General features: G+C 57.6%; 12 protein-coding genes across 12 annotated transcripts; 4 read left to right on the forward strand and 8 right to left on the reverse strand.

Moving 5' to 3' along the window:
- Positions 1 to 2762: 2762 nt before the first annotated feature.
- Positions 2763 to 3053, reverse strand: MKK02DRAFT_19226 (cytochrome c oxidase assembly protein COX16-domain-containing protein; the record flags this gene model as incomplete). Its single annotated transcript, XM_053086061.1, has 1 exon — positions 2763 to 3053. The coding sequence occupies one exon, from the start codon at positions 3051 to 3053 to the stop codon at positions 2763 to 2765; it is 291 nt and encodes a 96-aa protein (XP_052949479.1).
- Positions 3054 to 3852: 799 nt separating this feature from the next.
- MKK02DRAFT_40025 (uncharacterized protein) lies at positions 3853 to 4761 on the forward strand (the record flags this gene model as incomplete). The annotated part of the gene is made up of 3 exons (XM_053090903.1): positions 3853 to 3969; positions 4019 to 4370; positions 4424 to 4761. The coding sequence occupies 3 exons, from the start codon at positions 3853 to 3855 to the stop codon at positions 4759 to 4761; spliced, it is 807 nt and encodes a 268-aa protein (XP_052949480.1).
- Positions 4762 to 5335: 574 nt separating this feature from the next.
- MKK02DRAFT_40026 (uncharacterized protein) lies at positions 5336 to 5926 on the forward strand (the record flags this gene model as incomplete). Its single annotated transcript, XM_053090904.1, has 1 exon — positions 5336 to 5926. The coding sequence occupies one exon, from the start codon at positions 5336 to 5338 to the stop codon at positions 5924 to 5926; it is 591 nt and encodes a 196-aa protein (XP_052949481.1).
- Positions 5927 to 8436: 2510 nt separating this feature from the next.
- On the reverse strand, positions 8437 to 10028 carry MKK02DRAFT_40028 (uncharacterized protein; the record flags this gene model as incomplete). Its single annotated transcript, XM_053090905.1, has 4 exons — positions 8437 to 8761; positions 8833 to 9101; positions 9152 to 9480; positions 9812 to 10028. 4 exons carry the CDS (start codon positions 10026 to 10028, stop codon positions 8437 to 8439), a joined length of 1140 nt encoding a protein of 379 aa, XP_052949482.1.
- A 490-nt stretch (positions 10029 to 10518) lies between these two features.
- On the reverse strand, positions 10519 to 12105 carry MKK02DRAFT_29706 (uncharacterized protein; the record flags this gene model as incomplete). The annotated part of the gene is made up of 4 exons (XM_053087886.1): positions 10519 to 10851; positions 10905 to 11809; positions 11882 to 11900; positions 11965 to 12105. 4 exons carry the CDS (start codon positions 12103 to 12105, stop codon positions 10519 to 10521), a joined length of 1398 nt encoding a protein of 465 aa, XP_052949483.1.
- A 252-nt stretch (positions 12106 to 12357) lies between these two features.
- MKK02DRAFT_40030 (putative steroid 5alpha-reductase) lies at positions 12358 to 13728 on the reverse strand (the record flags this gene model as incomplete). The annotated part of the gene is made up of 7 exons (XM_053090906.1): positions 12358 to 12631; positions 12725 to 12896; positions 12947 to 13059; positions 13120 to 13235; positions 13304 to 13375; positions 13434 to 13468; positions 13566 to 13728. The coding sequence occupies 7 exons, from the start codon at positions 13726 to 13728 to the stop codon at positions 12358 to 12360; spliced, it is 945 nt and encodes a 314-aa protein (XP_052949484.1).
- A 361-nt stretch (positions 13729 to 14089) lies between these two features.
- MKK02DRAFT_40031 (uncharacterized protein) lies at positions 14090 to 16000 on the reverse strand (the record flags this gene model as incomplete). Its single annotated transcript, XM_053090907.1, has 4 exons — positions 14090 to 15281; positions 15326 to 15417; positions 15460 to 15620; positions 15676 to 16000. 4 exons carry the CDS (start codon positions 15998 to 16000, stop codon positions 14090 to 14092), a joined length of 1770 nt encoding a protein of 589 aa, XP_052949485.1.
- A 525-nt stretch (positions 16001 to 16525) lies between these two features.
- Positions 16526 to 18090, forward strand: MKK02DRAFT_40032 (putative 3',5'-bisphosphate nucleotidase; the record flags this gene model as incomplete). Its single annotated transcript, XM_053090908.1, has 8 exons — positions 16526 to 16605; positions 16731 to 16801; positions 16857 to 17049; positions 17102 to 17165; positions 17211 to 17217; positions 17270 to 17463; positions 17567 to 17778; positions 17844 to 18090. 8 exons carry the CDS (start codon positions 16526 to 16528, stop codon positions 18088 to 18090), a joined length of 1068 nt encoding a protein of 355 aa, XP_052949486.1.
- Positions 18091 to 18282: 192 nt separating this feature from the next.
- On the reverse strand, positions 18283 to 19931 carry MKK02DRAFT_40033 (uncharacterized protein; the record flags this gene model as incomplete). The annotated part of the gene is made up of 5 exons (XM_053090909.1): positions 18283 to 18711; positions 18777 to 19384; positions 19496 to 19621; positions 19709 to 19733; positions 19875 to 19931. The coding sequence occupies 5 exons, from the start codon at positions 19929 to 19931 to the stop codon at positions 18283 to 18285; spliced, it is 1245 nt and encodes a 414-aa protein (XP_052949487.1).
- A 309-nt stretch (positions 19932 to 20240) lies between these two features.
- MKK02DRAFT_40034 (mediator of RNA polymerase II transcription subunit 6) lies at positions 20241 to 21525 on the forward strand (the record flags this gene model as incomplete). The annotated part of the gene is made up of 6 exons (XM_053090910.1): positions 20241 to 20287; positions 20341 to 20362; positions 20414 to 20451; positions 20505 to 20615; positions 20684 to 20873; positions 20923 to 21525. 6 exons carry the CDS (start codon positions 20241 to 20243, stop codon positions 21523 to 21525), a joined length of 1011 nt encoding a protein of 336 aa, XP_052949488.1.
- A 1197-nt stretch (positions 21526 to 22722) lies between these two features.
- MKK02DRAFT_29711 (uncharacterized protein) lies at positions 22723 to 23704 on the reverse strand (the record flags this gene model as incomplete). The annotated part of the gene is made up of 4 exons (XM_053087887.1): positions 22723 to 22933; positions 23046 to 23084; positions 23112 to 23300; positions 23331 to 23704. The coding sequence occupies 4 exons, from the start codon at positions 23702 to 23704 to the stop codon at positions 22723 to 22725; spliced, it is 813 nt and encodes a 270-aa protein (XP_052949489.1).
- Positions 23705 to 24384: 680 nt separating this feature from the next.
- MKK02DRAFT_19372 (Vps53-like protein) lies at positions 24385 to 27528 on the reverse strand (the record flags this gene model as incomplete). Its single annotated transcript, XM_053086083.1, has 15 exons — positions 24385 to 24717; positions 24765 to 24823; positions 24870 to 25029; positions 25078 to 25147; positions 25197 to 25421; positions 25471 to 25693; positions 25745 to 25971; positions 26021 to 26133; positions 26192 to 26522; positions 26575 to 26661; positions 26709 to 26836; positions 26889 to 26959; positions 27006 to 27156; positions 27239 to 27384; positions 27432 to 27528. The coding sequence occupies 15 exons, from the start codon at positions 27526 to 27528 to the stop codon at positions 24385 to 24387; spliced, it is 2421 nt and encodes an 806-aa protein (XP_052949490.1).
- Positions 27529 to 27594: the final 66 nt, after the last annotated feature.

Consider the following 27594-nt stretch of genomic DNA (forward strand, 5'->3'; position numbering starts at 1 on the left):
CCTTTTCCGCGGCTCCCTTCTCACCGCCTCTGTTGCCGTTCTTGCCCATCCGCAACCCCTCACCCTCTGCCCCTCGTCTGCCACTACCCGCCTTGCCCTTTTCCGGACTCTCTTCGCCCTGCCCGGTGCCCACTGCCCTCCGGCACTACCATGGCCTTCGCCATTCCGTCTTCTCCCCCTCCCGTTCTGCCTTCACCACTGTCCTCCGAATCGCTTCCCTCACTTGTAGTAGCGTCGGACAGGGTCGATAGCTCAGACGAGCTGTCCGATAGCCCAGTGGCTGGGGCGATAGATACAGCAGCTGGCGTAGCAGCTACTATATCGGACAAAGGAGCGACGGCTAGAGCTTGAGCGGTGGGGAGCGGGGCCGGAGCGATGGCTGGCTCTGGCGCTCCTTGGGCGACTGGGGCTAGGCTAGCGGTTAAAGCTGGCGGAGCCGGCGCGGGCGCTGCCGTGAGCGGAGCGGCGACTGGGACTTGGGCTGGAGCTGCCGGGATTGGAGCCGGAGCTTGGGTGGTGGGGAGAGGGACCGAAGCAGCCGCGTCGTCAGGGACGGGAGCGACAGGCGCAGAGTTCCCGAGGGAGGCCGAAAGCGGAGCGACGACTGGAGCTTGGGCTTCTGCTGGAGCCTGGGTAGCCGGGGCTGGGGCTGGGGCTTGGGCGGTCGGGACGGAAGCAGCTGGGGCAGGCGCGGGAGCTGGGGCAGGGGCGGCCGGGGCGGTAGCAGCAGGGGCAGGCGCGGGAACTGGGGCAGGCGCGGGGGCTGGGGCGGTGGGGAGACCCGGTCCCGCTTGGAGTCTAGCCTGCTACGCGGCGAGGGCAAGCGGTGGGAAGGGGACTTCCAGCACGCAGAATGCCCGGTGGATGTACGTCCTGCTGACGAACTTGCACTTGAAGTCGATGAGAGTCTGACCCGTCCGCCTCTCCAACCCGCCGCCGTGAGCGCGCGCACAAAGCCAGTGACTAGAATAAGCAGAGTCACAGTCACTGATATGGGAAGGATCGGACTTACGCGGGAGCGTCGTGTGCTAGGCTCAACTGTAACCCCAGGGAACCAATGCCCAGACCCTGTAAGGCCTGAATATCGGGTATGAGCAAGTTCCGGAGGAAGTACCCGAAATGACTGTTGTGGCAGACTGGTGCGGGGATTTTCAGCCCTTCATTGTCGAGGATCTGACGAATCCCTGTCCACGCTGCCTGGCTGATAAAATTCTGGGATTGATCCGCACCGGAAGGGACGATGCCAGCAGGCAGAATGTAGATCTGGTAATGAGCGATACACGGACCCGCTACGAAGGGACGAGCTCACGAAAGGTGGAATACCCGGAGGCGAGGGGGCTGGGGCTGGGGCGGTCGGGACGGTAGCAGCAGGGGCCGGCGCGGGAGCTGGGGCTTGGACAGCTGGCGCTTGGGCGGTGGGGAGGCCCGGTCCCGTTTGTAATTTCGTCTGCCACGCTGCGAGGGCAAGCGGTGGGAAGGGGACTTCCAGGACGCAGTGCAGTGTGCCCGGTGGTGGTACGTCTTGTTGACGTACTTAGCATGGAGGTCGGTGAGGGTGTGACCGTTCCGCCCCTCCGATCCTGAAGAAGATGTGGAGGATGTACGCTCGTCCCAAGCCCCTCGTTGCTCTGTAAGGATCCTCGCCAGGGCTGGCGGCTGGGGCTGAAGCAGCAGGGGCCGGCGCGGGAGCTGGGGCTTGGACAGCTGGCGCTTGGGCGGTGGGGAGGCCCGGTCCCGTTTGTAATTTCGTCTGCCACGCTGCGAGGGCAAGCGGTGGGAAGGGGACTTCCAGGACGCAGTGCAGTGTGCCCGGGGGTAGTACGTCGTGTTGACATACTTAGCATGGAGGTCGATGAGGGCGGGACCGTTCCGCCTCTCCGAATCGCCGCCATGGGAGCGCGCACACAGCCAGTGACTACAATAAGCAGAGTCACAGTCACTGAGAAGGGAAAGGTCGGACTTACGCGGGAGCAACACCGTTGCGTGCTACGCTCAACTGCATGCCCAGGGACCCGACGTCCAGACCCTGTACCCTGTAAGGCCTGAATATCGGGCATGAGCAAATTCCGGAGGAAGTACCCGTGATCGAGGGGCTTGGAATGAGCGTATGGAGGATGCCATTGTGGCTTGTTGTAGTTGTTGTCGTGATTGTTGTTGGTGTTCTGACCGTCGATCCGAGTCCGTAATGTGATGGAGCCGACCGTGTCTCCGTCTCCTCCCGCTTTTTCCCACTTCTGATGTCCCCCGCCTCCTGAACCCTTCACTCATCCTGCTTGCCCCGCCTATGCTCGCCGCGCTGGCCGCCCGATCCGCGCCCCGGTACCCCAGGGAGCGGGCGCCTTATCCGCTTATCCGCCGAGCCGAGGGTAATGCGATAGTCCCGTGTGATGCGATGAGCACGATCGCTGGAGTCGCGGGCGATGCGGTAGGGACTTCTAGATCCGTCCAGGAGGTAGGTATGTGGTCTGATGGACCGTGCTGGATTACCCCCCTCCAGTCCCTCTTGATCATCGCCTGCAGCCTACACCCATCGATCCTCCTTTCGCTCCCCCTTCTTTGGCGCATCCCCCTCTGTGATCATCGCCGGACCCCACTCTGGCATTCCCGCCGGCCGAGGTACGCGCACATTCTCCAGCTCGGCCTGCGATTTCGGCGCCATGGAGAATTTGGCTTTGCGGACTTTGCCTGGTGGTGCGTTGGGATCGGACAAAGAGGCATCGAGTGCGGAGTCGGAGGATGGGACAGCGTTCAATCGCTAGAGGTCAGCTTACCGCCCAAATGTGACTGGTGCAGACGGAACTCACGTAGTACTCTTCCTTGATATCCACCTTCTTTCTTCCCTGCTTCATCCCCAACTCCTCCTCCTTGCTTAGCGTCTGCACCTGCTGATCCCGCAGATCATACCGTGTCCGGGTGAACCCCTCGAGAGCGAACGACGAAGCGACAACGATCGAGAGGAAGGGAAGGCCGAATACGAGGAATGGGCGGCGACGGACTGTGTTAGCGATAGCGGAGGGGCGGGCGTTGAGAGGTTTGGAAGCGAAGGTCGGCATGGTGCTGTGAGATGAGGAGGGAGAGGGCAGATTGGGCGCAGGGGATTATAGATCGCGGATCTATGTAGATGAGAAGTTCTGTGATGTAGGCGAGCTGTAGATAGGCACGCGGACACGAGCGCTTTAGATAGGCGCCTCCCAAAACTCCTAACGAGACCCTCTCGGGAGCGGTTAGGCCGGCCCCTGACCCCGGATTTTCCTTATTCGGCTTCGGGTGAAACGTTTAAATAAGGTTAGTCCGAGCCGGGTGACTGGACCGGACCCTTCCTTTGGCGGCGAGCGCCGAACACCCTTTACTGTTGCTGCCCGGCAAAGTCGCGTCCCGAAAGAGATGATTTTGATTTCATCCTCTTCCTCTTCCTTCTGTACATCCACAATCACTTCGTATCATTCAACAGCTCGACAGACAAACCATATACTCTAGCTAGTCTACAACCTTCCTGATTCACGTTGCAGCTGTTCGACACAGTCACGCCCACTGCTCTGCTTTACCCCACTCTGCCGACTCCCCCACTCTATCGCCGACCTCCACCTCCTCTCAGCAGCTTTTCCTAGACACGTCTACGAGACAGTTACGCGGCTCTACGAGTGACGTCTCGTCGCAGGTCAACCCACGAGGACTTTGACAGCACCTCCATCACCGCCGAGAGGCCACTCCCACCCTCATCCCCTCCCATCCTTTCCGCTCCCTCCTGCCGGTTCCGGTAATCTACCTTCCTTCCTTCTGCAATCGACTCTCGTCAGCTTGCATACACCTCACCTCATCTCATCCACGCCATACAACATTCCACCTCCAATCATGTCGGCCCAGCACAATTTATTCGCTGCCGCCAACCCCCAACAGGGAAGTTCCGCGCTGTCGAAGCGTAAGCGTGGATCCTGGTGCGTCGAGGACTTCACCTACGAGCAGAACAAGGTGAGCTGGTACGACCATGTCATCTTTATACTCTAAGCTTACTTTTCAGCAAATGCGAACCCGCTCCCCCCGGCTGGACCGGCGCCACACCTACCAAGACGCCCCACCAGACCTCGTCACCGACTCCTCCGCGACCGCCTCGGACGAGGACCAGGCGATGGACCAAGACATGGACATGTCGTCCGACGCCGACCACGACATGGATATGGGGATGGACGAGAGCGGAGGCGGTGGATTCGAGTATGAGAATGGGGCGGTGGATGCTCGGATGAGGCGGGAGAGTATGGATGATGGGCAGGGTGCGAATTACTCGTTTGGGTCAGGAGGGAGTGGGGGGTTTGGGTTCGGACCGGGGGCGATGGAAGATGAGGATGATGAGGGAAGTGAGGGTTCGGGAAAGCGTGAGTCTTTGTCTCTGTATTCCTGACCTCAAAGCCCCATGCTAACATCACAGCCACATATCCCTGCCAACCATACCCCTCCCTCACACCCCACACCAACCCCAACCACTTCTCCAACCAGCCCTTCTCCATCCGCCCCAAGTCCCCCCTCTCCGCTCAACCCTACTCGACCTCTCTCCGTGCACCCCGCGCTCCCGGCCTCCTTCAGCCGACTTCGGCCGGCCCGCTCGCGCCTAATGCGAACGACGTGGAGCGTGCGCGGGCGCAGCATGGGCCGCAGTGCCGGTCCATCCCGAAGTTGGTGCTCAGCCAGTATCCCGATCCGGTATCGGGGGAGAGGAGTATGTGGACCCATTGTGGGGATTGCGGGGCGATGGAGAGGAGCATGTAGGCTGGAGGGCATGGGTATAGGGGGCAAGGAGACGTTGGGATCGAGGGTGTGTATATGGAGGAGTGGACGGGAAAGAGAGCAACCGAAGGCTGGAAGATAAGAGAGAAAGAAGTCATTGGCCGAGAGGAAGCTGAGTTGTAAGAAGTGGTAAGAAGACATTGTGTATACCTAAAAGCCCGACTGCCTTGTGCTGTGCCGAGTAGATCAATCTATGTATTCATGTTCATGTACTCCACTCTGACGGCGGTGGGCGCTTCAGGCTGAAGACCGCCTGTACCACGGTACGACATCAGGCGAGGAGGAGGGAGCTCCGGTCTTCCCGCTGCAAATTTCAAGGCATGTCTGGGACCTATTAACCGAGCAACGAACACGGCTGGTGCTCGGGAGGTACTATTGACGCCGAGATCTCGCCGTTCATTGGTCGCGCCGTCTCTCCGCAGCGCCGTTACCGATGCCCAATATCTGGCGGTGAGGTCGGTGAGGAGCACTTCAGAAATGTCGCCCGCTGTAATATTCGAACGTTTCGTTTAACCTTTTGTACCATATTGACCCCCGTCGACATCCTACAGCAGCCATGCCGCCCTCCTCGGAGCAGCCCTCCCTTAATGACCTCGCCAAGGTCCCCCTCACCACCGCCCAGGCGCTCATCGCCCAGCTTCTCGATATGCATCCCGAAGACGCGCCCTACATATCCGCCATCATAACCTCCCAGACTGTCCCTCCCCCACCCTCCCCTCCGCTCCCTATCGAGCTCGAATACTTCCGACCCATGATCCGCACCGTCTCAGACACCATCGACCGTCCCTCTTCCTCAGCCAAGGAGATTGCGAACCGCATCTTTGGCGCAATCCACGTGATCGAGAAGACGTGCACCCGCGCCGCAGTAGGCGATACGCTCTTACATACGGGGGCGTTCCTTGCGCTGTGCGATATAGCGGCGTTATTGGGTGATCCGAAGGCGAGGAAGGAGGAGCTGGGGACGTACATGGGGGATATGATCGTGGAGGCGGTCGTAGAGGGGATGGGGACGGTGATGGGGGGTATGAAAGGAAGAGGGGAGGCTACAGGGAGGGCGATGCGGGGCTTGGAGAAGGTGATTGGGGTGTATAAGAGGGCAGGGTATGATGCGGGGGCGATGGAGAGGAAGAAGCCGCAATGGAGATAGGGGCCCGGAAGCTGGGTCAGTCTCGGTGGGCAGAGGAAGAGGTGGCCAGCGGGTGCAAGAGATTGTTGGGAGGACAATTGTGCGTCGGGCGTCTGGGCCGGGTAGATCTTACGTCCTGTATGTACTGACTGTCCGCGTTGACTCTCTGCTCAGTTGACTGACAGTACAGCTTCACGTCCTTGCATTGTTGCGACATCTGACCTGCAAGCAAACCCACAATCAAGCCTGTTCCAACTCGGAACGGCAAGGAAATGCTTCATCAGGCGAGTTCAGTCAGAGGATATCTCAGATGGTAATGGTACCAGGAAAAGGCAGGTACCTGCAATGCTGCCTCCACGCTCACATCGTCTCCACACTACGGTCCGCCGTCAGTGCTGATAGTTCCCACAGGTAGACTTTGCAGCTTGTCCCGATAGGCAACGCTGGATCCTCCGTTCGAGACACAGACCTCGCGCGTACTGACCCTGTGGCGCTGATGACCTGCATTGCTTGCGATTGGATATGTTGAATCAACTTGCTATGAGGCTCGTATCCTCTGACCCGCGAGCTCGGGATCATTGGTAAAGAAAAGGACGCTGATAGGGGTTGTTCCAGTCCGGCTTGGCAATTATGCAGCTCAGGGCACCTCGATATTTATAAGTTCACAGCGCTCATGTCTCCATCATAGTGATTTCGATCTGCCAATGTCCCATATTGTCCCCTCGTTCTAGCACATCACTCCTCGTTGTCGCTCCTGGGCTGTACATACAGCCAGCGCATGAGTCAAACGGTCTCGCTCATTCTTCACCGCCTCTTATCCTCCTTTCAGCCAAGCTAAATTCGAACGCTACTGATCGCACTCCTTACACTTCGGGAGCCCCCACTGATCGTCCGCTGTGATAGTGGATCTCAGTGCCAAGATCTCTTTGCGCTCCAAGAGTCGACGCGGCGAGCCCGCCGAGATCCCCCTTGATGAGAATATCATCTTCATCTGACTCACAGTTCTCGACCGCCTTTCATCTCCATTCGAGCCAGATAAGGGCAGAAGCAGCGATCTCAAGCATACATGGCTTGCCGCCACGCCCCTGCACCAGAGAAGGCTCATGATTGCAAGGTCCTTGATTGCGACAGGTCCTCGATCACGCCGAGATCCCCCTAACTATCCTAGCACTCACACCTACTCCACTCCGAGCCTCCTTTCAGCCCAGCTAAAGGCAGGAGCAGCATCTGGGGCGCTGGCAGGTACAGGCTTCCCTTCTGCATTGGCAGAGCTTCTTGATTGCGCCAGGCCTTCGATCACGCCATCGTCAGTCTGGAGACGATCCTTAGAGGATCTTGGGTCGGCCCCAGCAGGGTCGCTCGGTGCTGGGGTATAAAGTCGGCGTCGATAAGTGGGAACTCTCAATCTACAATCACACTTACATACCCTTTCTACCACTTGGCTTCTCACGCATCCCCTTCCACGCACCATGTCAACGGAGACCACTTACACCCCTGACCCCGACAAGAACGGGATCTTCTACAAATGTACTCCGAGCAATTCGAGATGGAGTGTTCGCCCAGGCACAGGTTAGTATAGCTTTCCCAGAGACCTCCTATCTTGAGGCGCATGCTACATGACTCCTCGCCGATCACAAATTGACACAATAGGAGAGAATCGTGCTACCTTCCAGGCTTTTGAACTGATTCAGGAGATGACCGTCAAGTGCAAGTCCGAGAAGGGCCCCAGTGCCGCGCAGATGAAGCGTCTCTTTGAGGAACACCACGACGACATGCTGTGGGAGGTGAATCGAGCGGAGAGGACGCAGCGGCTCGAAGACAATCTCACCAGCGCCCAGCAGAACAACAGCGAGGTGCGAGAGAATCTCTCCTCGGCGAAGACCGTCTTGTACGACACGCAGGGAACCCACATGAACGTTTCGGGCAACAGCACTTCCGGCGATCAGACCTAGGAACGGACAATATCGTCTGTCTTTCAATGGCGGCGGGCGCGAGCGGTGGAGAGTGTGAGTGAGCGAATTTCGTCATCGTTGCTGTCTTCAGTCTCATCCTTTGTTCATAATCCACATTTCCAGCAACCACATCATATGCATTTCCGTTAGCACAGATCAGTTTCCTGCAATCCTGAACATGAGTCGTGATAGGTCGGATCCGGCGATTGACCATTTTAGACTCCCTTCTTAACATCCAGCTCCATGTTCCTCCTTATTACTCTACGTCAGCTCACCTCCTTCACGCTTGTTTGGGCCGGGAGCCCTCGGAACATCCGCATGTGCTAACTCACAGTAAGGATTGAACATCTAGCGTGAGATGTCACCTTGGCCGATCGAAGTGACATCCGTGGGTGCTTTCGTGCAGTAGCGAGCGCGACGGCGGAAAGGAGAAGGACGCGTGGAGTATGGCCAGGCCGTAGTCGAGCCAAAAGATGTACCGAGCAGTATGTTTTCTGTGTTTGATGAATACATCTAGTGTCAATCAAGCGCCCACTTTATAGTGATGACACTGCCAATCTCACCATACATCTCTAACCTTTACTCATCGTCTGGATACGTGACCCCGTCCTCCTCCTCATCCTCCTCTGCGATCTTCCGCCGTAAATCATCAAAGACGTCCCCGCTATAGCCCCCGAACATCTCCATCTCTGACATCCCCTCCGTACTCTCCAGAGACTCCAAAATCATATCCCTCCGCTCCCCTTTCTCCCGCAGGATATCCGCCACGCTCACCAGCGCATTGACGAGTCGCAATATCCCACCAGATGTTCCTCCAGCAGGCTCGCCCGGATGCGAGGGTACTCGCCGGCTGATCCCCAATCTCGCTGAGCGCCAAATGTCCCCATCGCTTATCCTCGGCCGTCTCCGGGATAGCCAAGGATCAAGAACCCCTCCCCGCCGTCCGGACCCATCTCCGGTCGCTCCACGATGTACCGAACCACTCGCCTGACGCCGTCCCTTGCGTGTCCGGGCGCCAGAGGGTCGTCCGGCAAGTCCGTGACGCACCGGATACGTTGGAGTGTCGGGTATTGTGCGAAAAGCGCTCGTAAATTAGCGTCGCCGTTCAATCGAGGGGGCCGAGGGGCCACGTCGCTGTGGGACGATGAGTCGTCCTCGTCCGTGATCGTCCAAACGGGGCGGTAATCTGCGTGTATGACCCAGGAGACCTCCTCCAGCGCGGGAAAAGAAGGTTTCGGATCCTTCTGCCGAGTCAGCGACGTTCTCGGTTGGCGTGACAAGGCCCGATACTCACAAAATCAGGAAGAGGATAATCAGCTCTTTGATCCTGCGGCGCCTGTAGGACAAGCCGAGCCACCCCGTGCAAGGCTTGTCGATATGGCAAGAAGTCCTGCAGACTCTGCAAGGCCGACAGGATGTCCCAGACAAAGTCGCCGTATAGAGCCAAGTCGGTAAGTGCCGAAAAGCGGTTGATGCTCCGGAGGGCGTCCCGAAGACGCTCCTGCTGGATGTGTTTTGGCACGGCCGAATAGTGGAAACCGATGAAGTTTACAGTGAGGTCGTGGATATTGGGGCAGTGACGCTGGAGGATGGCGACGCTATCATACATAGTCTCCCATCCCCCTATCAGGGTCAGGCGAACGAGGTGGGGCATCTCGGGAATGCTCAAGCCCTGACCGCGCTGCAAAGCATGCTCGTCCCCATCCGACCAGTGGATGCCGAGCGTAATCGAGGCGCATCCATGTAGTCTTTTGGGCGCTGTCGCTGACCTCCACCGCGAGCCGACGTAGGAGGTCCGAAGACGGCGGGTACGCGATGAGGTGCCGCTCGAAACATTCGCTGACGTCACGCAGCGCAAGGGCTCTCTCGTACCAGTCGATATCAGGATGAGGGCTGATGCTGCGGAGACAGTCTCTCATTCTTATCCGCCGATTGAGCGAATTCTCTGACTCACGTGTTTCCGTCAAGGATGGGTTGACTGTAACCATCTTCTCCGCCAGATAAGGCCGCAGCGCCATCTCCGCCGGTCCTCTCCACCCCCTGCTCGTTCCCATCATCCTCCAGACCGTCTTCTCATCGCCAGAAAGTGACGCGATCTTCTCCACCAGCTCGGCCGGCAATCTGTCGACCGCGCCCCGTGGGATCGCTTTCTCGCCCGATTGAGCAGGCATCGCGATGATGCTACTCGTACAGATTGACAGAGTGGCGTGAGACGATGAAGAGAGCGTGAGTGTGCCTGAGCGAGTGGACCTGAACAGTATTGCGATAAAGCGAAGAGTCGAGCGAAAGAGAGGGAAGAATGTGGAGCTGCTGAATTTTGCATTCAAGTATTGAGCGCTGAGCAGCTATTCGACCGCTCGACGGCCTAAGCAGGTCACAGGCACAGTACGCATACATGATGTGGGCCTACATTCAAATAGCTACCCCCTTGCAGAGATTGGGGTGATTAGGAGAAAGAGCGAGCAGAAAAATACGTATACCAATTCGCCGGAACCGCCCCAGCCTGTACTTTCCCCTTCCCTTTGCCCCTGACCCCAGGTCTGAACATGTGGGTCCGCCCTCCACAGTCTCGACACCTCCGCAATGACGTTCTCCCTACTGAGTAGTCTCGCTGTCGACCTGCCGCCATTTATCCGCTCCATCCTCCCTTTTCCCCCTATCTCATCCTGGCCTCGTTCTCTGCAGCTCGAGGGGTCCCAGCTTCCCATCCATTGTTTCCGGCCGATCCACGACGTAGATGACGTTCTGTGCGATCCGATTGGCTGGGGTATCCAGGGCGAAGGGATCTTTGGGATACCCAGCAACCCATTGGACTTGCTTGAGGGCGCCGTAAAAGAGGAAGAGCTTCCGCAGGTGAGCGCCGATGTGGTCGTATATAGAGGGTTCCGAGGCGCTCCAGTCGGCGACAGCCCATACTCTCCCCTCCAGTCGACTTTCCGGCGGTACGATCCATGACACGCGTCTCAGGTGGGAGAAATCGGGCATGTCGTCGCGCTGAGAACGTCACGCAAAACGTTTTACCACCGAGCCCCGAGACAAGCACTCACAGGCACGTCCAACAGAGGATACGGGTCATCATCAGGCTCCAGGAGTGTAGCGTCTAGGACCAACATCCTGACGGCCTCCACGTGGCGGACGGGATCGCCGCTGCCGCTGCAGACCGTGATGAATGATAATAGGTGGTTTACGTATGGACCGTAAAAAGCGAGACCTTTGAGCGACTCGCAGAGATTGACAGCCTCGAGTAGGCCGATCGCTTGCAACTCGTCCTTGTCGTCGGGGTCGAAGTGCTTATCACCGGCGAAGTAGACGATGAGGTGGAAGAGATTGGGGCAGGATGGTTTGACGACGTGGATGATGTCCTTGATGGAGGTGCAATTGCCGATGACAGTGAGCCGCTGCATGTTTGGCCAGAGGGGGAGATATTCCTCAGGGCCATCGATTGCGTAGAGCGATGCGTCAACCGAGCGCGCGTGCGAGTCGCCGCTTGCCCAGTGTATGCCAAGCGATAGCTCCTGTAGATCGTACAAGGAGCGCGCAAGCTCGGCGAGGTACTGCAGGGCTGCACCAGTCGCCTGTATGGACAATTTGGTGAGCGACCGGGTCGCGGGCAGTACGCGACCGCACTCGGCGGGATAGCGGCCGTCGATCGCCCTCGGGCAATCGAGGGGTCCATCCTCCCCGAGGTACTCGTGGCCGCATAGCCCGTGGTCGCCCCAGCCATTGTCGACGATGTGAAGTTCCAGCTCTTTCAGCTGCGGCCAGAAGCGCTCCACCTGCCTCCATCCCGCGTCGCCCTCGTGGTCATTGACCTCGACCGCGAGCCGGCGGAGGTGGGTCGTCGTAGGAGGATACGCCAGGATATGACGGTCGAATCGAGCATTTACTATGCGCAGCTGTTTCCGGCGGGTACGGAGGGCTTGGGTAGATAGCGGCGTGATGGTTTTGTAGTCTATAGTCATATCAGCTGCTGCTCTGCACTTTACGGGCGCTTCGTACGAGCAGCATTCCGAGCAAAACTTACCGTTATCCATGAATGGCACCTTCGGCGTCACTTTTTGAACGGCCAGATGCGTCCCTAGTACCCCGTCCACTGCTTCAGCCCACCCGCCACGCCGGTCTATGGCCCGCCCGCCAGAGTGTCCGCTCATCATCAATACTCTCGACGATATGCCTGATAGTTTCGACCGGAAGTCGATGCAGCGGAGCCAGGGGCAGCGATACCGCGTCGCCCGATAGGGCGCTCATGCTGTCGCCTCGCTTGGAGTGCGGAGAGACAAAGCGATGGCCTCACGGCACGTTTCAATCAGCGATATAAAACGGACAGGAGCAAAGGACGGTCGGCCGCGTCGAGGGCATCGAGGAATGTGGAGTTGCACTAACTGTGGGGACGCTTTAACGTTCGCCTTGTCCGGTCTGTGGCTCATGCTTGCGGCCTGGCCCATGAGCCAGCAGAACGGTATCACAGAAGACACGCACAGTATACATTTCTCCCTGACATCAAAAGACACCCGGGATAACAATCTTCCTATCCCTTGGGAACCGCTCCCCAAATGTCTCCCTATACCACCCCTGTGCCCGAATCGCCCTCGGCACCATCGCCGCTACTTCATTCACCACAAACAGCCATTCGGGGACTATGAGCACCGGTGGCCAGTACCCGAGCCTGGCGATCCAGAGTGCGAGGCGTGGGGAGAGACGGATGGATTGGAGGGTGGGTACGGGGATGAAGGGGATTGGGGAGGAGATTAGGGCGAAGCAGGTCCATTCGAACCTGTCTGTCAGCGGTGTCTTGCTTAAGCAGAGAACGAGGACGAAAGTGCCAGGAGGGAGTGAGGGAGGAGAGAGACAGAGGGAGGTAACCTACCATTCGCACAAGTAATTCGGGAATGAGATGTACTTGAACAGCCCAGCCCGAGGGATCAGGTATCGTCCATTCCCAGCTGCCTTGTCGCCCTCTTCTTCCTCTTTCGACAGGCTGGACACAAGTCGCTGACCAGCCGGACGACGCAGGTCGTTCAAGACTTCGTCGTGATATACTACCCTAATTCAGCTTGTGCACTCCAGAAGAGACCGTCTAGCTGCTCACTGTTTCCAGCAAAACCGATTGCCCACCCCACAACGCCGAGCCAGAACCGGGTCTCGTGGACCGAGATATAGGTGGGAAAGTAGGCGAGTCCGCAAGCTACCATCGAACCATTACTGTATGAGTCAGACCGTGCTCCTCACCCCACAATCAAAGGCAGACCGAGCGGGACTCACAAGAGATTAAAGAGGATCGAGGCGATCGTCACGGTGATATGCTGGGGGCTGCGCTGCGGCGACAGGAGCAGCGGTGATACGACTGCTCGGTGAAGATAGTGGATCGTGTACATGGTCTGTCGACATAAGCTGGACTCTCCTCTTGGGCTCCTCTTGGGCTGGCTGCAGAAGGAGCGGAACATACCGCCAGGATCTTGTTCTCTGGTGAGAGCGCCCGATGAGTAGTCAGATTCAGAGTCAGTAGCAAGGTAATGGGCTGGCATGTGGTCAGCTATTAAGCGGTCTGGCCAGAGGAAAGCGTCTATGTAGCTCACTGAGATGATCTCCATAAGAAACCAAGCCACGTTTCCTGCTCGTCAGCATCAGTTCCCCCTTTGTTCTGAACGATCTGACTCCAGCTCAACATCGCTTTGTACAGTGACTTGATCGAGGAGAAGCTGACATACCATTCAGGTTCAGCCTCGACTCTTTGGAGAAGCGACCGAAGCCGGCATCCATATGCAAAGTGATCGGGAAGTGTAACGGGAAGGTATGGAACAATAGCAGGCCGGGGAAGAAGAGGGCAGGTGGGCGAGAAGCCGCCAGGATGGCGAAGAGGTCTTTCGGCATGACGGCGAACGTATGAGAGCTCAGGTGTACTGAGAGACAGACCTGACCATGCGCAGACTATTCACAGTATAGATGAAAGCGAGTTATAGGTAATAGGTGGAGATCGACATCCAAATGGAGCTCGGAGGTCGCTCGAAGCGAAAGGAATGTGGAGGTGCACGTGGTCGTCGCAAAGCAGAGTCTTTACGTCATCTCTCGGCTCACAGCGATGTCCGCACTGCCCATGAGGGGTGGCCTCGCATCAGCTCGCATCATCGTGAGAGCAGGAGATTCGAGCTGATAATTCTATCGCATACAAATATCACATCACCCAGCACGACCCGGAATGATGTGAGGTACCCTTTACCCCTTTTGCCCTTCGCTACAAATCCATATCTTCCTCCATCGCTCCTTGACTCCCAGCTGCTGCCCCTGCTCCCTCCTCGCCCTGACCCCCTTTTACCTTCTCACACGGCGCACTGCCCGCCCGCCCCTTCCCCCTCTTCTTCGCACTGACCAACGTCCACCCATCCTCCGCCTCCCCTTCTTCCTCTTTGACAGACTCCAACTCCCCTACCCCCGGTCCTGCACCTATCGCACTCAGACTCCCACTCCGCTGCAAACCCCTCTCCCCCATTGTCGTCATCGTCAAGGACGACGCCACTGTCGAATTGCCCCCGTTGAGTCGACCGCCATTGACTGGGCCTAGCGGAGAGACAAAGTCAAACTTCCCGCTCGGTACAGGACTGCTCCCGTCCCTCATCCCTTCCGCGCCCAGTCCGCCTGTACCGCCTCCGCCTCCGCCGCCAAATGCACCAGGAGCCGTCTCGTCTCCACTAGGCAGGATCCGAGGGGGCGTCCATGTCCCGCCTCTTGTACGACCGGGCGAATACTCTCCCATCCCGCCATATACCGACCGGCGCTTCTCTGCGCGCCGCGGAGAGAGGGGTCGAATGGGTGTGGCAATCCCGAACCCGGGCCGAATAGCGCCGCCTAGAGCAGGCGAGGACGTCCGGCGGGGTGTCGATCCGATGGATGTAGCAGGAAAGGGAGAAGGGACGGTCGACATGGGTCCAAAGATCGTGTTGTTGGGTAAAGGCGATCCGGAGCGGCCCTTCTTACTGATGTCCGGAAGGGGTATTGACGTTCTCCGCTTCTTCTTGCCGCCTCCCCCGCCACCGCCGCCGCCGCCCCGATCGTGGTCGTCCCACGCACTTGAGTCGTCATGACAACCCCGCTCATCTTCCGGCTCGACCTTGACCACCGTGATGCTCGCCAAGCGCTTCTCTCGCTCTTCGGCCAGTATTCGCATTTTTTCCGCCCTCCGCTCATTCATCACCCAATTCACCTGCTCATTCCACCGTTCCTTCTCCCGCTTGATATCGGCCGGATCACCCCCTACGCCGGGGTGCGAGCGGCAGTGTGCTGCGTTTTGTTCGCGCGTGTGCGCGAGGGTGTCGAAGCCAGAAGGGGAGGCGGCGTGGTGATATGCCGATTGCAGGGAGATGGAGGCTAGGAGGGGTGGGGCGGGGCGGAGGTGGAAGGGAAGTAGGCGGGATTTGACCGTAACGCAGCTGTTCCTCAGCTAGGTCAAAGGAAAGGAAATGAGAGAGCTCACGGTTCTATGCCTTCATCGTATATTCGCACGGGGAAGTAGTGGTATCCCTTGGGCATAGTGCGGCCCTGGTAGAACACCTTCTTATCTATAACCTGTTACTCAGCGGAGTTCCTGCAAGCTCAGTGAGCACATACCTTGCCAGGCCACACTCCGTTGTCTGGCAAGTCGACCAGAACTACGTCCCCTGGTTTGGGAGACCATCTCCTCCATTGCTGCTCCTCATCTGCACACAGGCCATACATGGCCACAGGTCCGAGGTGTGGCTTCGGTATAGACCGCCCGGTCTCATCCTTCGCTACCATTATCAGCTTCACTTCCTGAATCTCAAAGCCCAATCAGAAGCAACTGACCCTCCTCCCCATCCTCCATCGCCGCATCCCCCTCTTCTGCCCCGGCTCCCTCCTTGGCCTTCCCCTTCCCCTTATCCGCATATCCCGAACAGCTCAACACCTCCATGCTCCGCATCACCCAATACCGCTTTACAGCCTCTTCCCACCTGACTTTAGCCTGTCCTGGCGCAACCTGGATGCCCGCGGCATTCTCGAACTTGGCGATGAGCGAGTCGAGCCGGGTAAAGGTGTCTGTCGCGAGCATGTCGAGGGCAGCGTCCAGCGAGGAGAGGGTAATACTGCCTTTGGAAGAGGAGCGGCATGGTGAGGTTTTCCGCTTTGGCATGGTGTCTGGGTAGAAAGGGGGCGAGTGCTGGTCCTAGTGGGAACTAGCGGCTGGCCAGCGGAGGAAGGAAGGTGGTAGATGGCTGGTGACAGGCAGGTGGCAACCTCGGAGTTCGGAGTGGCGAGTGGCGGACCGAGATGTATTAAGCGGACATGGCAGGCGAGTGAGGTAGGTAGGGTATAGACAATGATAGCGCTCTAACTACTGTGCCGCCTGTCGTCTCTTCCCTGAGCCGCGAGTCCACCTAACCTATGCTTAGTGATGGTGGGTAACACCTCTTCGCCGCTGCTTCTGGGATCCCTCCGCTGCTGGCGGACATGATTCAGCAATAACAGCCGGATATAGCCCCGATCTCCGCTCAGCACGTGGCCTTCCGTCGGAAGCGGTTGCTGGCCTCATGCATGACGCTCAGCTCAGCCAAAGCGTAAAGCTGAGTTTTCCATACATATGCTAAGCAGATCAGCTACCAGACTGACCCCTCAGCTTCGCTTGACACAGACGTACAGACCCCTCCGACTCCGCAAGATGAGCTCCGCTTTGCCGTTCAAGAAATACCTCCCCGAGGCGGAATTAGCCGTCCTCTCTGTGCTTCGGGCATGCCACCTGTAGGTCTGGGCTCGTTCTCTGCTCTATTGATAGCGCGTAGTGGTTGGTCCTGGCTCTACTGATACCTATGCCGCGCCGCTGATGGTGCTTTTCCGAAGCCGATCATCATCGCTGACAGCTTCAGGACGAGCCAGGTTCAGCAGAAGCTGGTCAATGAGGACACCCTGATCAAAAAGGACAAGTCCCCCGTAACAGGTCAGCTGGCACATCCGGACGATCTTTTGTCTCAGATCACAGCTGAATCTACCAGTTGCCGACCTCTCTGCGCAAGCACTGATCACCCTCCACCTCCGAGAACACTTCAAGGATGAGATCATCGGAGAGGAGGATACGACTGAGCTCCGTGCGAACTCTGCCCTGCGAGAGCGGGTCGTGGGACTAGTGGACGAGGCATTCGGACGCGAAGAGGGATGGGGCAAGGGGAAAACATGGTCGGAGGATCAGTGAGCTGATCCGCAGTCGTTATCGTCATAGGACTAGGAGCTTACCGAGCAGGATCTTGGAGGCTGTCGATGCGGGGTCGGCAGAGGGTGGAAAGAAGGGCCGATTCTGGACCATAGTAAGCTGAGGCCAGGAAATCCTCTACTGCAAAGCTGACATACAGGATCCTGGTCAGTTACTGAATCCAGCTCCAGTGAGGCAGAGCAAGAGCTGATGCAGTAGTGGACGGGACTTCCGGTTTCATCCGGAAACAGCAATACGCAGTCTGCCTGGCGCTGATCATCGATGGTCAGGTCGAGCTTGGCGTCATTGGGTGCCCGAACCTCGGATCTCAGCCTGCCAAGATGGGCGAAGAGGTCATCCCGAATGGAGAAGGGGTATTGATGATCGCTGTCCGGGGAGAGGGGAGCTATTCTGTACGTTAATCCACCTTTGACCTTCGTCAACCGACTGCAATATGTCCCACTATCACAGCTTTCCACCTCGCACCAACCCTTGCAGGCCAAGCTGACACTTCAGCGCCCCCTTGCTACCGCCGACTACACCCGCCTCTCCCTCCCCTCCACCCCCGCCGCCAACACCCTCACCTTCCTCGAATCCGTCGAGGCCGGACACTCGGCACACGGGATCCAAGCGCGCATCGGAGAGCTCCTCGGCGTCAAGCGGCCTAGTCTCCGGATGGATAGTCAGGCAAAGTATGCCTGTCTCGCGCGGGGCGAGGGCGGTGTCTAGTAAGCTTCTTCGACCTCGAATTCCCATCGCGTGGTTGGACGGGGCTGTCAAGCTGACTGCTTAGTCTGAGAATACCGACCAAATACTCTGGCGGCAAGCTGTACGACGAGAAGATTTGGGATCACGCCTCGGGCTTGTTGCTCATCCAAGAATCGGGCGGGGTGTGTACCGACATGCACGGGAAAGAACTGGATTTCAGCGTCGGCAGGACATTGAAGGACAACGAGGGGATTGTGGCGGCTGGAAAGGGACTGCATGCGGAAGTTGTGGAGGCTGTCAAGAAGGCGGTGGAGGAGGCGGGTAAGAAGTAAAGTGGGTCTGATGGGGAAGAGCGGAAAAAAAGCAGTACGAGTATAGAGTATTCATATGATGTACTGTAACAATGCTGGCTATACACAATGTGGACGTGCCTTCTGTCATGCCGTCTATCTACATGGATCTCCTTATTGCAGCCTTCCACTACACTCTATTGCTAGATGTCGTTCAGCTCGTCCCCGCTTCAATCAGTCCGCGAACACCTCGAGTCCCTCGTCCCCTATCCCAAAGCCCCACTCCACCCCTGCCCTACCCCCTAATCTCCCCTCCACCCCCCTCATCCTCACTCTGGCCATATACCTATCCCCTACACCACCTCTCCTTACCCGATCCCTCGCATTCAGCGCATCCGCCAGCATCACATCTGTGGGCATTTGCAGACCCCTCGATCGACCCAGGAGGACGAGCTGGAACGTGAAAGGCCAGTGGGCGGATTCGGGCTGTGGTCGAACGGTAGACGTAGATGAGGCGGGGAGGGTGGATGGATAGGCTTGGGTAGAGGTGGAGGGGTCTTCTGAGGCGTCGCCGGGTCGGAAGGCCCATGGCGATGGGTAAGGAGGGGGAAGGTAGGGTGCGAAGAATTGGGTAGGTTGGGACGTTTCGGGTTTCTTCTCGTGCTAGTCTCGTCAGCTGTGGTTCCTCATGCTCTTCAATTTACAAGGGAGGGTGTCTGAAAGCTCACCCATAGCCCCTGTGTTGTGGTCACCACCACACAACCCATCTCCTTTCTCAATACGCCGATCGCATCCATCACATCCCGCATCCCCACACCCTCCAGACCTCTCACCCCAGGTACGCCCGTCCGTTTCTTGCCCGCAGCGCTTCTCTCTTCCTCCGCATACCGTTCCGGCCAGAAGCAGGCCGAGAGGCCGTCCATACAGACCAGCGACAGCGCTTCCTCTCCCCCTCCCGCACCCGGCGTAACCAGGGGATATGCCAGACTCCGCAGCGCCAGCGCCCAGTACCTATACCTCCCCTTCACCTTCACAATCCTCAGCCGGCCCAGAGACTCAGCTACACAAGCCTCGATAGCGCGCTCCATGGCCGGTGTAAGCCGCGCAGGGCCTACGGTAGATACCACGCCGGAGACGGCGGTGCGTATATGCCCGCGCATGACGCGAGCGAGGGCCGGGATGGAGGAAGGCGAAGAGACAGAGTGGAGGAGCGCGCAGAATTGGGATTTGCCGCCGAGGGGGATGTGGTGTGGTGTGGAGGAGGAAGGAAGGGGGAGGGGGAGAGAGTAGGGGAGGAGGGAGGTGAGGAGGAGGAAGCTGAGGAAGGTTGATTTGCCTGGGGGTCAGCTGGGCTGTCATAAATAAAGCAGAGAGTTGATAGTGCGAGAAGCTGCCAGGGTTCCGGGAAAGACTGGTATGGGTGGAAGGAGTGGTATGGGTCACATACCTGAACCAGAAGCACCGACAACCTCGATAAAGTCCCCTCTTTGTAGGGTCGATCCATGCGTTGAAGAGCGATATGGGGCAAGTACCTCGTCCAGCTGTGAAACGAAGAGGGGACCGGGTGGTGCAGCTTAGTAGTATCAGTACTACAGTCCATACCTAGCGACACTGGAAGGCAGATCTTAAGCCAGCCTGAAGCGAGAGAAGGAAGACGTACTGTGATACCGGACCGCGTTGATCGCCTGATGGATCAGCTGAGGTTTCAGATGCCGAGCGGATCATCAAAGCCCATAGGATTGCTGTCGGCTACTGATGAGGCGGGGGGCGATTACCATGTCACAGCCCCCTCATATGCCTAGTGACTGGGTGATCAGAGGACCTACCTGTAACGCCGTCCCGCACTCGATTTGAGCCAACATCTGCGCAGTACTGCTGGTCATCGCGGCGGCTCTGGAGAGTATGCAATCCAGCGGCAGCGAGGGAATACAGGTGAGGGCCCCGTGTAGGAGGATGCAGGAAGGATAGAGGGCAAGTCCACGGTGAAGGGAGAGGTAGAAGGAAGAAGCGTGAGCGTGACAGGTTCCCCACCTTGATCCCCCACTTTCAATTTCCATGCGCTCATTAGGAAACTCGACCTAATTCTGATTCCGCTAATCTAATTCCTGTCAACAAAGCTCTGGAACCGCCGAGGACAGCTCGCTCACTCTACCTTCATCCTATATCCTGGTGGTGTGTATGCTCTCAGGACGATGGCTCAGGAGAACAATGTAGAGCAAGATCTCTCACATATACACTGGTAAGCTGGCAATGGCTAAACTCCGGCTGAAAGTTCACAGCTGACTCAAGCAGGTCATGGCCCGAGGCAATAGCGGTCAGCTCACGTCTCTCCTCGGCTGCCAGAGATTACAGCTGACGTATCAAGGCCAATCCGGCTCGGTCGCTCGCTACGGCCGATCTGGCGTGAGCTGCTCCACCTGGCACCCCAAAAGGTCGGCCATTGGCTGACTTCGCAGGATGGACTACTTTGCATACTCGCCCTTCTTCGATACAAACTCCAACAATAGCGTCCTGCGAACACAGCGGAGGGTTGAGAACCCGGCATACGGGCACGCCGAGGAGAAGATGTAAGCTGCCGCGCACCCTGAACTCCAATTCCATGGATATAGCGTGAGAGAAGCAGCTGACCGTCCAGCGAGCTGAACGCCTTCCGGTCCGGCTTTGAATACATTATCGCCCACTCACAGCCTCCCGAGCTGTTTGTCGTGCATCGCCGTACGGTCCAGCCAGACGGCACGCGATCTGCCATTAGTGCGGCGTACTTTATCCTGCAGGAGAAGATATATCCCACTCCGACACTATATGGGGTAATGTCCGCTCGACTGGTACGCTGTCTCCTCTGGGAATAGGATGGAGCACAGCTGACGATTCCAGCGGAATGCATCACATCTCGTCTCCACTACCTTCTCTACCCTCTCCGCAGCACATCCTCCTGCCAATCCACGCGCAACAAGCCAATGGCGCTCCCTTCCCCCCTCCGCGCCAGGTCAACCTGACTCTGCCGTCCCCGCCCCAGGCGCAGCAGAGGATGTCGAAATGGCCGACTCCTCCTCCCTTTCCGCTCCCGGCCACGAAACGTCCGGTACTGCCTCCTCCTCCGCACCGCGTAAGAGGGTCGAAGCAAAACAACCCGATTTCCACCTCTTCAACGCACTCCAATCTACCCGAATCGCACTGGGCGACCTAGAAAATATGGCGGCTAGTCCCGCGCAGGCGATAGATCCAAGGGACGAGCTCCGGGCGCTGGAAGCGCAGATTATGGGGAAGCAGAAGGGGACCGCGGCAGCGAGAGGAGGGGCAGGGCAGGGCCAGGGACAGGCGGGGAAGGTAGGGGTAGGATTGGGAAGTGCGGGGACGCCGAGTGTGAGGATGCCGCTGGTGGGGAGCTCGCCGGGGGTGTCGATGGTTGGAGGGAGGGCTATGAGTACGGCAACGGGTGGGATGGGGCAGTCGCCTTCTGTGTATAATCAAGTCTAACCCACGGTATACAATCAATACGATCTCGCACATACTGACTGCACTGAATGACATGCTTGATCCCTCTACCGGCATGAGTCTGAAATCAGTGCGAGCCGCGTACCAAGTGTTTCAAGCTTCAGTCTCAGTACATGCTGAATATTCTAACGTCAGATCACAAAGCAAAATCCGCCGCCACAATCCATGCTACCAAGACTACATACTACCGAGAAAAAGTGCCGCGTATGCTCCATATACTAAGCGGCATTCACCGTCCCTTCGTGCAGCGTACCGACCAACTTGCCGTCGACGTACCTGCGGAACTTGTACAGCGTCGCCGTCCCGTTGCCATGCCGGCTCAGGATGCGGTTGTGGCTGGAGAATGCCGTGGAGCCCCCGACGTCACCCCTTTCGTAGGTGTAGCCGTTCTGGGCTGCACGGGGTAGGGCTCCAGTCTGATTGATCCGCGCCATGGTCGCCTTGTCAAGACCGACCTCGTCGCCTTGGCTGGATGCTGCGGAGAACGCATTGTCGATGATGCTGTCTTGATCGGTAGCTTCCGCGGCATCCCAGTAGAGGTAATTGGCGACCGTGAACCCAATGAAGTGCTTGACGCCGAGCTGAGTACTGAGAATGACTGACATATGGAGGAGCAGGTGGTGTGGAAGGGGTAATTCATCAGGAGAGGCAAAGGTAGTGGTGAAATGAAGGGAGGCAGACAGGGGCAAGGGACGTAGCTGACGCCTTATATATGTAGCCCTCACAGATCAGATCGCCACGACGTCGTCGTCCGTTGTTGAGATATCCTGGAGGGGAATCCGGCTTCCGAGCCTCGCATGATGTCATACCCGGTGGTGCTTCTCATGGAGTGGGGGATAAAGGTTTGCACCGGCCGATCGTGGCGGACAGCGTCGCGTCAGCTGGGGCCGTCGGATGGACTTCCACTTTGCTTCAATCTGCGAAGCCATCACGCAGCAGTGTCCGTGACGTGCGATGGTGTTTAGCGCATCGAAATCGCATTGATCAGCCTCGCAGCCTATCGGCGTACGTGCCGCACGATACCGCCTTCCTACTACAGAGAGAAACGGCGTGGACGCCGTTCCAGGGATCCAGAAGTCCTCGTCACGCGCGGCGCGATCCTTTGTCGCTCTCGGTCTACTCAGAGTCTCACATGGCGGCCGCGGTACGCGTGCAATCGCCGCATGAGACGTACCGCAATCAGTATTTGCTCGGAGCCAGCCTACTCGCGGACTCCGCGCCTCTCGATAGCGATAGGACCACCCAGAGCCTGCTATCCGATACGGTACCAGTAGCAGCAAAACCCTCGGCGAGTCGGCATATGATCATAACTTCATTATTCACTTTCAAAATCAAGACCGTGGTATTTCCCCTTACGTTCCCTTCAGCAGGACTCTCCATCCTGTACGAGCTTCTGGATAGAGCCAAACGCCAGCGCTCAAACAGACACAGCTTGGACACAACGAGTCGAAGCCTTCGAGAGCAAGGCTGAGACCACCTCAGCCAGTAACACCGATACATACCAGGGGAAATATCCTTTTGCATATTCTCCGCTCGCTTCCCTGCCCATCAGATATGCATGACCTCACCGCTGGCTCTCGCCTTGTGCCACGTCAGGTGGGGTGTACTCGCGTAACTCGTTGTCTTTGATCTGCCTCGCCACCGTCCCGTCCACCAGCGATCCCGTGATCCCGTCCTTGCGGGAGACTGAGTCAACGGTGAAGAGGAAACCGAGTATTTTCCCCCTCCCACCGGCGATGCCCAAGATCCTGTTTTCGCTGTAGTACACATTTCAGTCCGCCGGGTACGTCAAGTTCCCGTAATCACGAGTGGAGAATACCAAGGCTGAGGCTGTCTGCTCCCCGTACACATCTGGGGCTCGCGGGGTTGTCGACCGCGGCAAAGACAATGTGCGACGCAACGATACTTGTTCGGACCACGGCTCGGTCCAGCTGAAGGTGAAGGCTTTGCGAAGAGGCTTGGGCTTGTCGGGCTTCTCAGTCTTCTTCGTGCGCGCATCGTGGTGCCTGACTGTGGTGTCGAGCTGGCAAGTCGATTTGTCTGCTTGAAAAATGGCGTCAACCCATTTGTCCGCCGCGGTGGCCTCCGCATGCCCTCCTGCAGAGAATGTCTCCCAGGCCCGACTTGGCTTCGTTTCGACGACGGAGGTTTCGTCAGGCATGGTGCAGGTCGTGGTGTGAGCGTGTGGGTCTCGCGTGTCTTCTGTTTGAAGGTGGCAAATGAGGTGGATGTTGGAACTTTACTTGAGGGCCTGGGGTGACACATATATATCGGTTTGGGGGCTACCCGGCGGGCGTCTATTTGGCTCTCCGACTGGCCGAGCACGATTTATCGACGGCAATCGGTCTTCCAATCAGTCTCGATGGGTTCCAGCCCCTCCTTTCGCCCTGCGCTGTGACGTCACGGCGCATACACGCTGTCTCCTGAGTCAGCTCCGTGACGGGGGTCCTTTGTATTCCTCGGAGCATTCTTATCATACTCGCCCCGACGTGTCGCAGCACGTCATGTATGCAAGCAATGGTCCGCCGGCCGGCGTTCTCTCCGACGTGTATCACTGAGATATCTCCAGCGTGAGACTCCTTTATTGCGCTACCAATGCGATGACAACGCGCCACCGTGTTGTCTCTTGCGTCGAGCAGGCTGAACGGCAGTCCGATATGGGTTAGAGTGGCGACGAGTTTCCGATCAAGACGAGGCATACTCGTACCAGACAACATAGCCGACTTCCGATGAGCGGTTGTCAGTGACCAATGTCAGTCGCAAAACACCCCAGAGGATGAATGGGCACAATCCAGTCTCCGATCCGCTGTCCCCGATTTATCTGTCCATGCAGATTAAAGCTCAGTCCCTCCCCCTCGCAAAGCTCACAAACCGCCTCAGCTCCCCAAACGCCTTCCCCTCTCTTCCCCCATCACCCGCATCCACACTTGCCGCTCTCAACAGATGCGGCAACACGTTTCCGCCCGCATGTGGCGGCGAGAACAGGTGGCTCGAGGTAGGCGAGAATAGATTAGACGATGACGGCGAAGCGATCATGCGCTCTTGGGCTGGGTCCATATCGAGCGATGTGAGGAAGGAGGTATCGGCAAGATCGTCTTTGGTCGCTGTGACGGATAAGTAGGTGTCGATGAGCTTTTGTTGTTCGCTGCGCGGGGTGCCTTTCAGGTCGAGAATCTGCAGGATTAGCGATAGCACCCACAGCGAGAAGGAGCAGAACGGACCTTTTGGAAGTTGGTGAAAGCGCGATCACCGATCAGCAGGCAGTAATTATGTACGAAGCCTGTAAATGTCAGTTTCTGTCCGAGGAGAATGGCAGCTGAACGTACCTTCTGGCGGGTCATCTGGAGCCATGACCACTTTCAGCATAGTCTCGAGCTGCCCGATGTTCTTGGTGACGTATTTGGTATAAGCATTTGTCGAGTTCTCCGGATGCGGTTCGGGTAAATCCAGCAGACAAGCTTTCAAAGCTTGTGCGTCTATAAGTATCTGCCGGTGTCAGCTAACAATCTCCAGTATTTGGACCCGCCAGCTCACTTGTTCGGCACCGATCTGCTTCAAGGGTCGACTCCGCACCACCGCCTGCGTGAAGCGGCTCATCAACAGTCTGTCAGATTAGCTCCAGCCCGGTCGTGCCAGTCAGCAGCATAACTCACCCAACAGCCTTATCCGCAAAGTTCCGGATATACTTCTTCCCCTCGACCCTCGTCCGCACAATCTCCGCCACCTGCTTGATGCTCCCTACCAGATCGACAACATACGCAGACCGCCCAGAAACATTATCGAGATTCGCCCAAGGAGACCGGATGATGGCGGCTAGAGCGGGTTCGCAGTGGGTCTCGAGTTTTCGCAGGACGGTGGCAATACAATTGGATATCACGCTGTACGGTCAGCCATGTCTCGCTGCGTCTTCACTGAAAGAAGGCTTACGAAGCAAAAGTATCCCGCTCAGCCTGGAACGACACGTCTTCCTTGAGCGAGTCCTGGATCTTGTCCTTGACCCGCTCTTCGAGTTGTAGTGATGTGGTTTGGCAGTATTCAGCCGTATTGAGGATCAAGCACGCCTGCTTGATTTCCTGTAGGTTCGCCTTGCCTTCGAGGGATCGTCTGGGCCCGACTTCGGCCTTCTTAAGACCTGATAGCAGCACCTCATCTGCGTACTTTAGCATTGCGACCTCCAGCTCATCGACGCAGATGTGCTTACCCGAGTACACCTTCAGCCACTTGCCAAATACCCTCGCTAACCGTCGCATCGGCTCGCCCGTCGTATACTTCTGACACTGATCCAGCGTCTGGCCGTAGAAGTAGAACAGCTCGGTCGAAGACGGCAGGACAGACGGTCCAGCGACTTCGGTATCGTGCTGCATGGCGCCCTCCATGGAAGAGCGAGAGCGAGGACCTCGGTATTGGGATAGCATGTCGGCGATCGCCCTGTCAGAGTCAGCTACGGCCCCGCGCAGCTATATAAACCAGGACTCACCGATCCTGCGCATCAACGTATACGCCAAAGTAAGCGTCGAACACGCTCGATATCGTCCATTTGCCTTGTGCCGCGGACGACAGCGTTCCTCCTCGCCCTACCAGCTCGTCAAACTGTGATATCAGCTATATTCAGAAACCTTGCTGGAGGCTTCGAGCTTGCGAGACTCACCGGCACCTCATACCGCTTGGCCATAGTACCTTCGAAATCCAGCGTACTCTGCAGCGCCTCCAACAAAGCCGCCACTCCCGGCTGCTGCTTCCCCAGCACATTCGCCAGATCCGCCTTGGTATACTCGGCAAAGTTGGTTGTAAGCAGCCTCGAGATCTCCCAGCTTGCTGGGAAGAGGTCGACATCCTCGTCATCGTGGTGTTTGAGAATACGGCGGAACCAGGCGTATCGGCGGGGGACGTTATCGAGTTGGCCGGCCTCGTCGGTCGAGCGGAAGATGCGGCGGTACTCGGTGAGCTGGAGCTGGAGGTAGCGCTCAATGATGTGGTTCCTGGAACATTCAGCATAGAGCCCTAGTAAACTCCGTGTAGCTGATAACCCACCGGAAGTCAGCGCCCAGGACGTCGATGACCAGACAGACCTGCTGGACCAGCTCGTGATCTGGCGGATGATTGGGATCTTGTCGGAAGCTAAGCATGAGCGAAAGCCTACCGTTCCACGAAGAGGTATAGCTCACTAGACGTCCATCTCTGCCGCGACCTTCTCCTGGACCTGCTTCCTGTCTTCCTCGGCTGCACGGAAGAGCTCAGCAACCTCCGCAATGGCCGAGAGAGGCCTCAGCGGGCCGAGCAGCTGTAATACCGCCTGTTGCGTCAGCTATCGATTCCCGGTCCCTTTCCAGGTGTGATTGACATACAGCTAGGGCTTGCGATATCTCCCTGTACCTCTTGCCAGGTAATAGATCCTTCAGCTGCTGATGTGCTTGTTCTGCCCGGATCAGCTCAACTCCGTCTTAGCATGTATGCAAGCTGACTGAGCATCTCCCATCTCTCTAGTGTCTGGATAGCGCCCGTCAAGTTGCGCTTGGCAATGTCCAGCTTCTGCACATCGGTCGTGATGGCCTTGACGATAGCTTCAGCCTCGGCGGCCTTCTCTCGGATCACATTGATTTGCAGCATGAGTTGCTACACCATCAGCTCCATGCCTTGCTTCTCGGTCAGTGACAGAGTATGTGAAGCTCCCGGCCATGGTAGGCACCCCACTTACCCCTATCTGTGACTGTATCCTGCTCATCTTGCCCGGATCCTGATCCCTCCTCAGCTCCTGCTCCAGCACCTCAATCTCCTCCTTCACATCCATGATCTCCAGTTGGAGCCGCGCATGGATCTGCTCATGCTGAGCTAGCGACTCCGCTGGGCAGGTCAGCCATGTACCCTCGGCGAACAGAGTAAGGACGTACCGTCCGGGAAATCGTTGCTCAGGCGGGACAGAACCTTCTCGGTCGTTTCTCGTCGAGTGCTCGGTCCTGGATCGCCGTTCGACACTGTGAGCGCCATATTGACTCTGACAAAAACTATCCTGGAGATAGTCGCGGTGGGAGATTGAGGTCCAGAATGGGTTAG

Source organism: Dioszegia hungarica, assembly GCF_025882075.1.
Source record: "Dioszegia hungarica strain PDD-24b-2 chromosome Unknown MKK02contig_2, whole genome shotgun sequence".
Classification (NCBI taxonomy): domain Eukaryota; kingdom Fungi; phylum Basidiomycota; class Tremellomycetes; order Tremellales; family Bulleribasidiaceae; genus Dioszegia; species Dioszegia hungarica.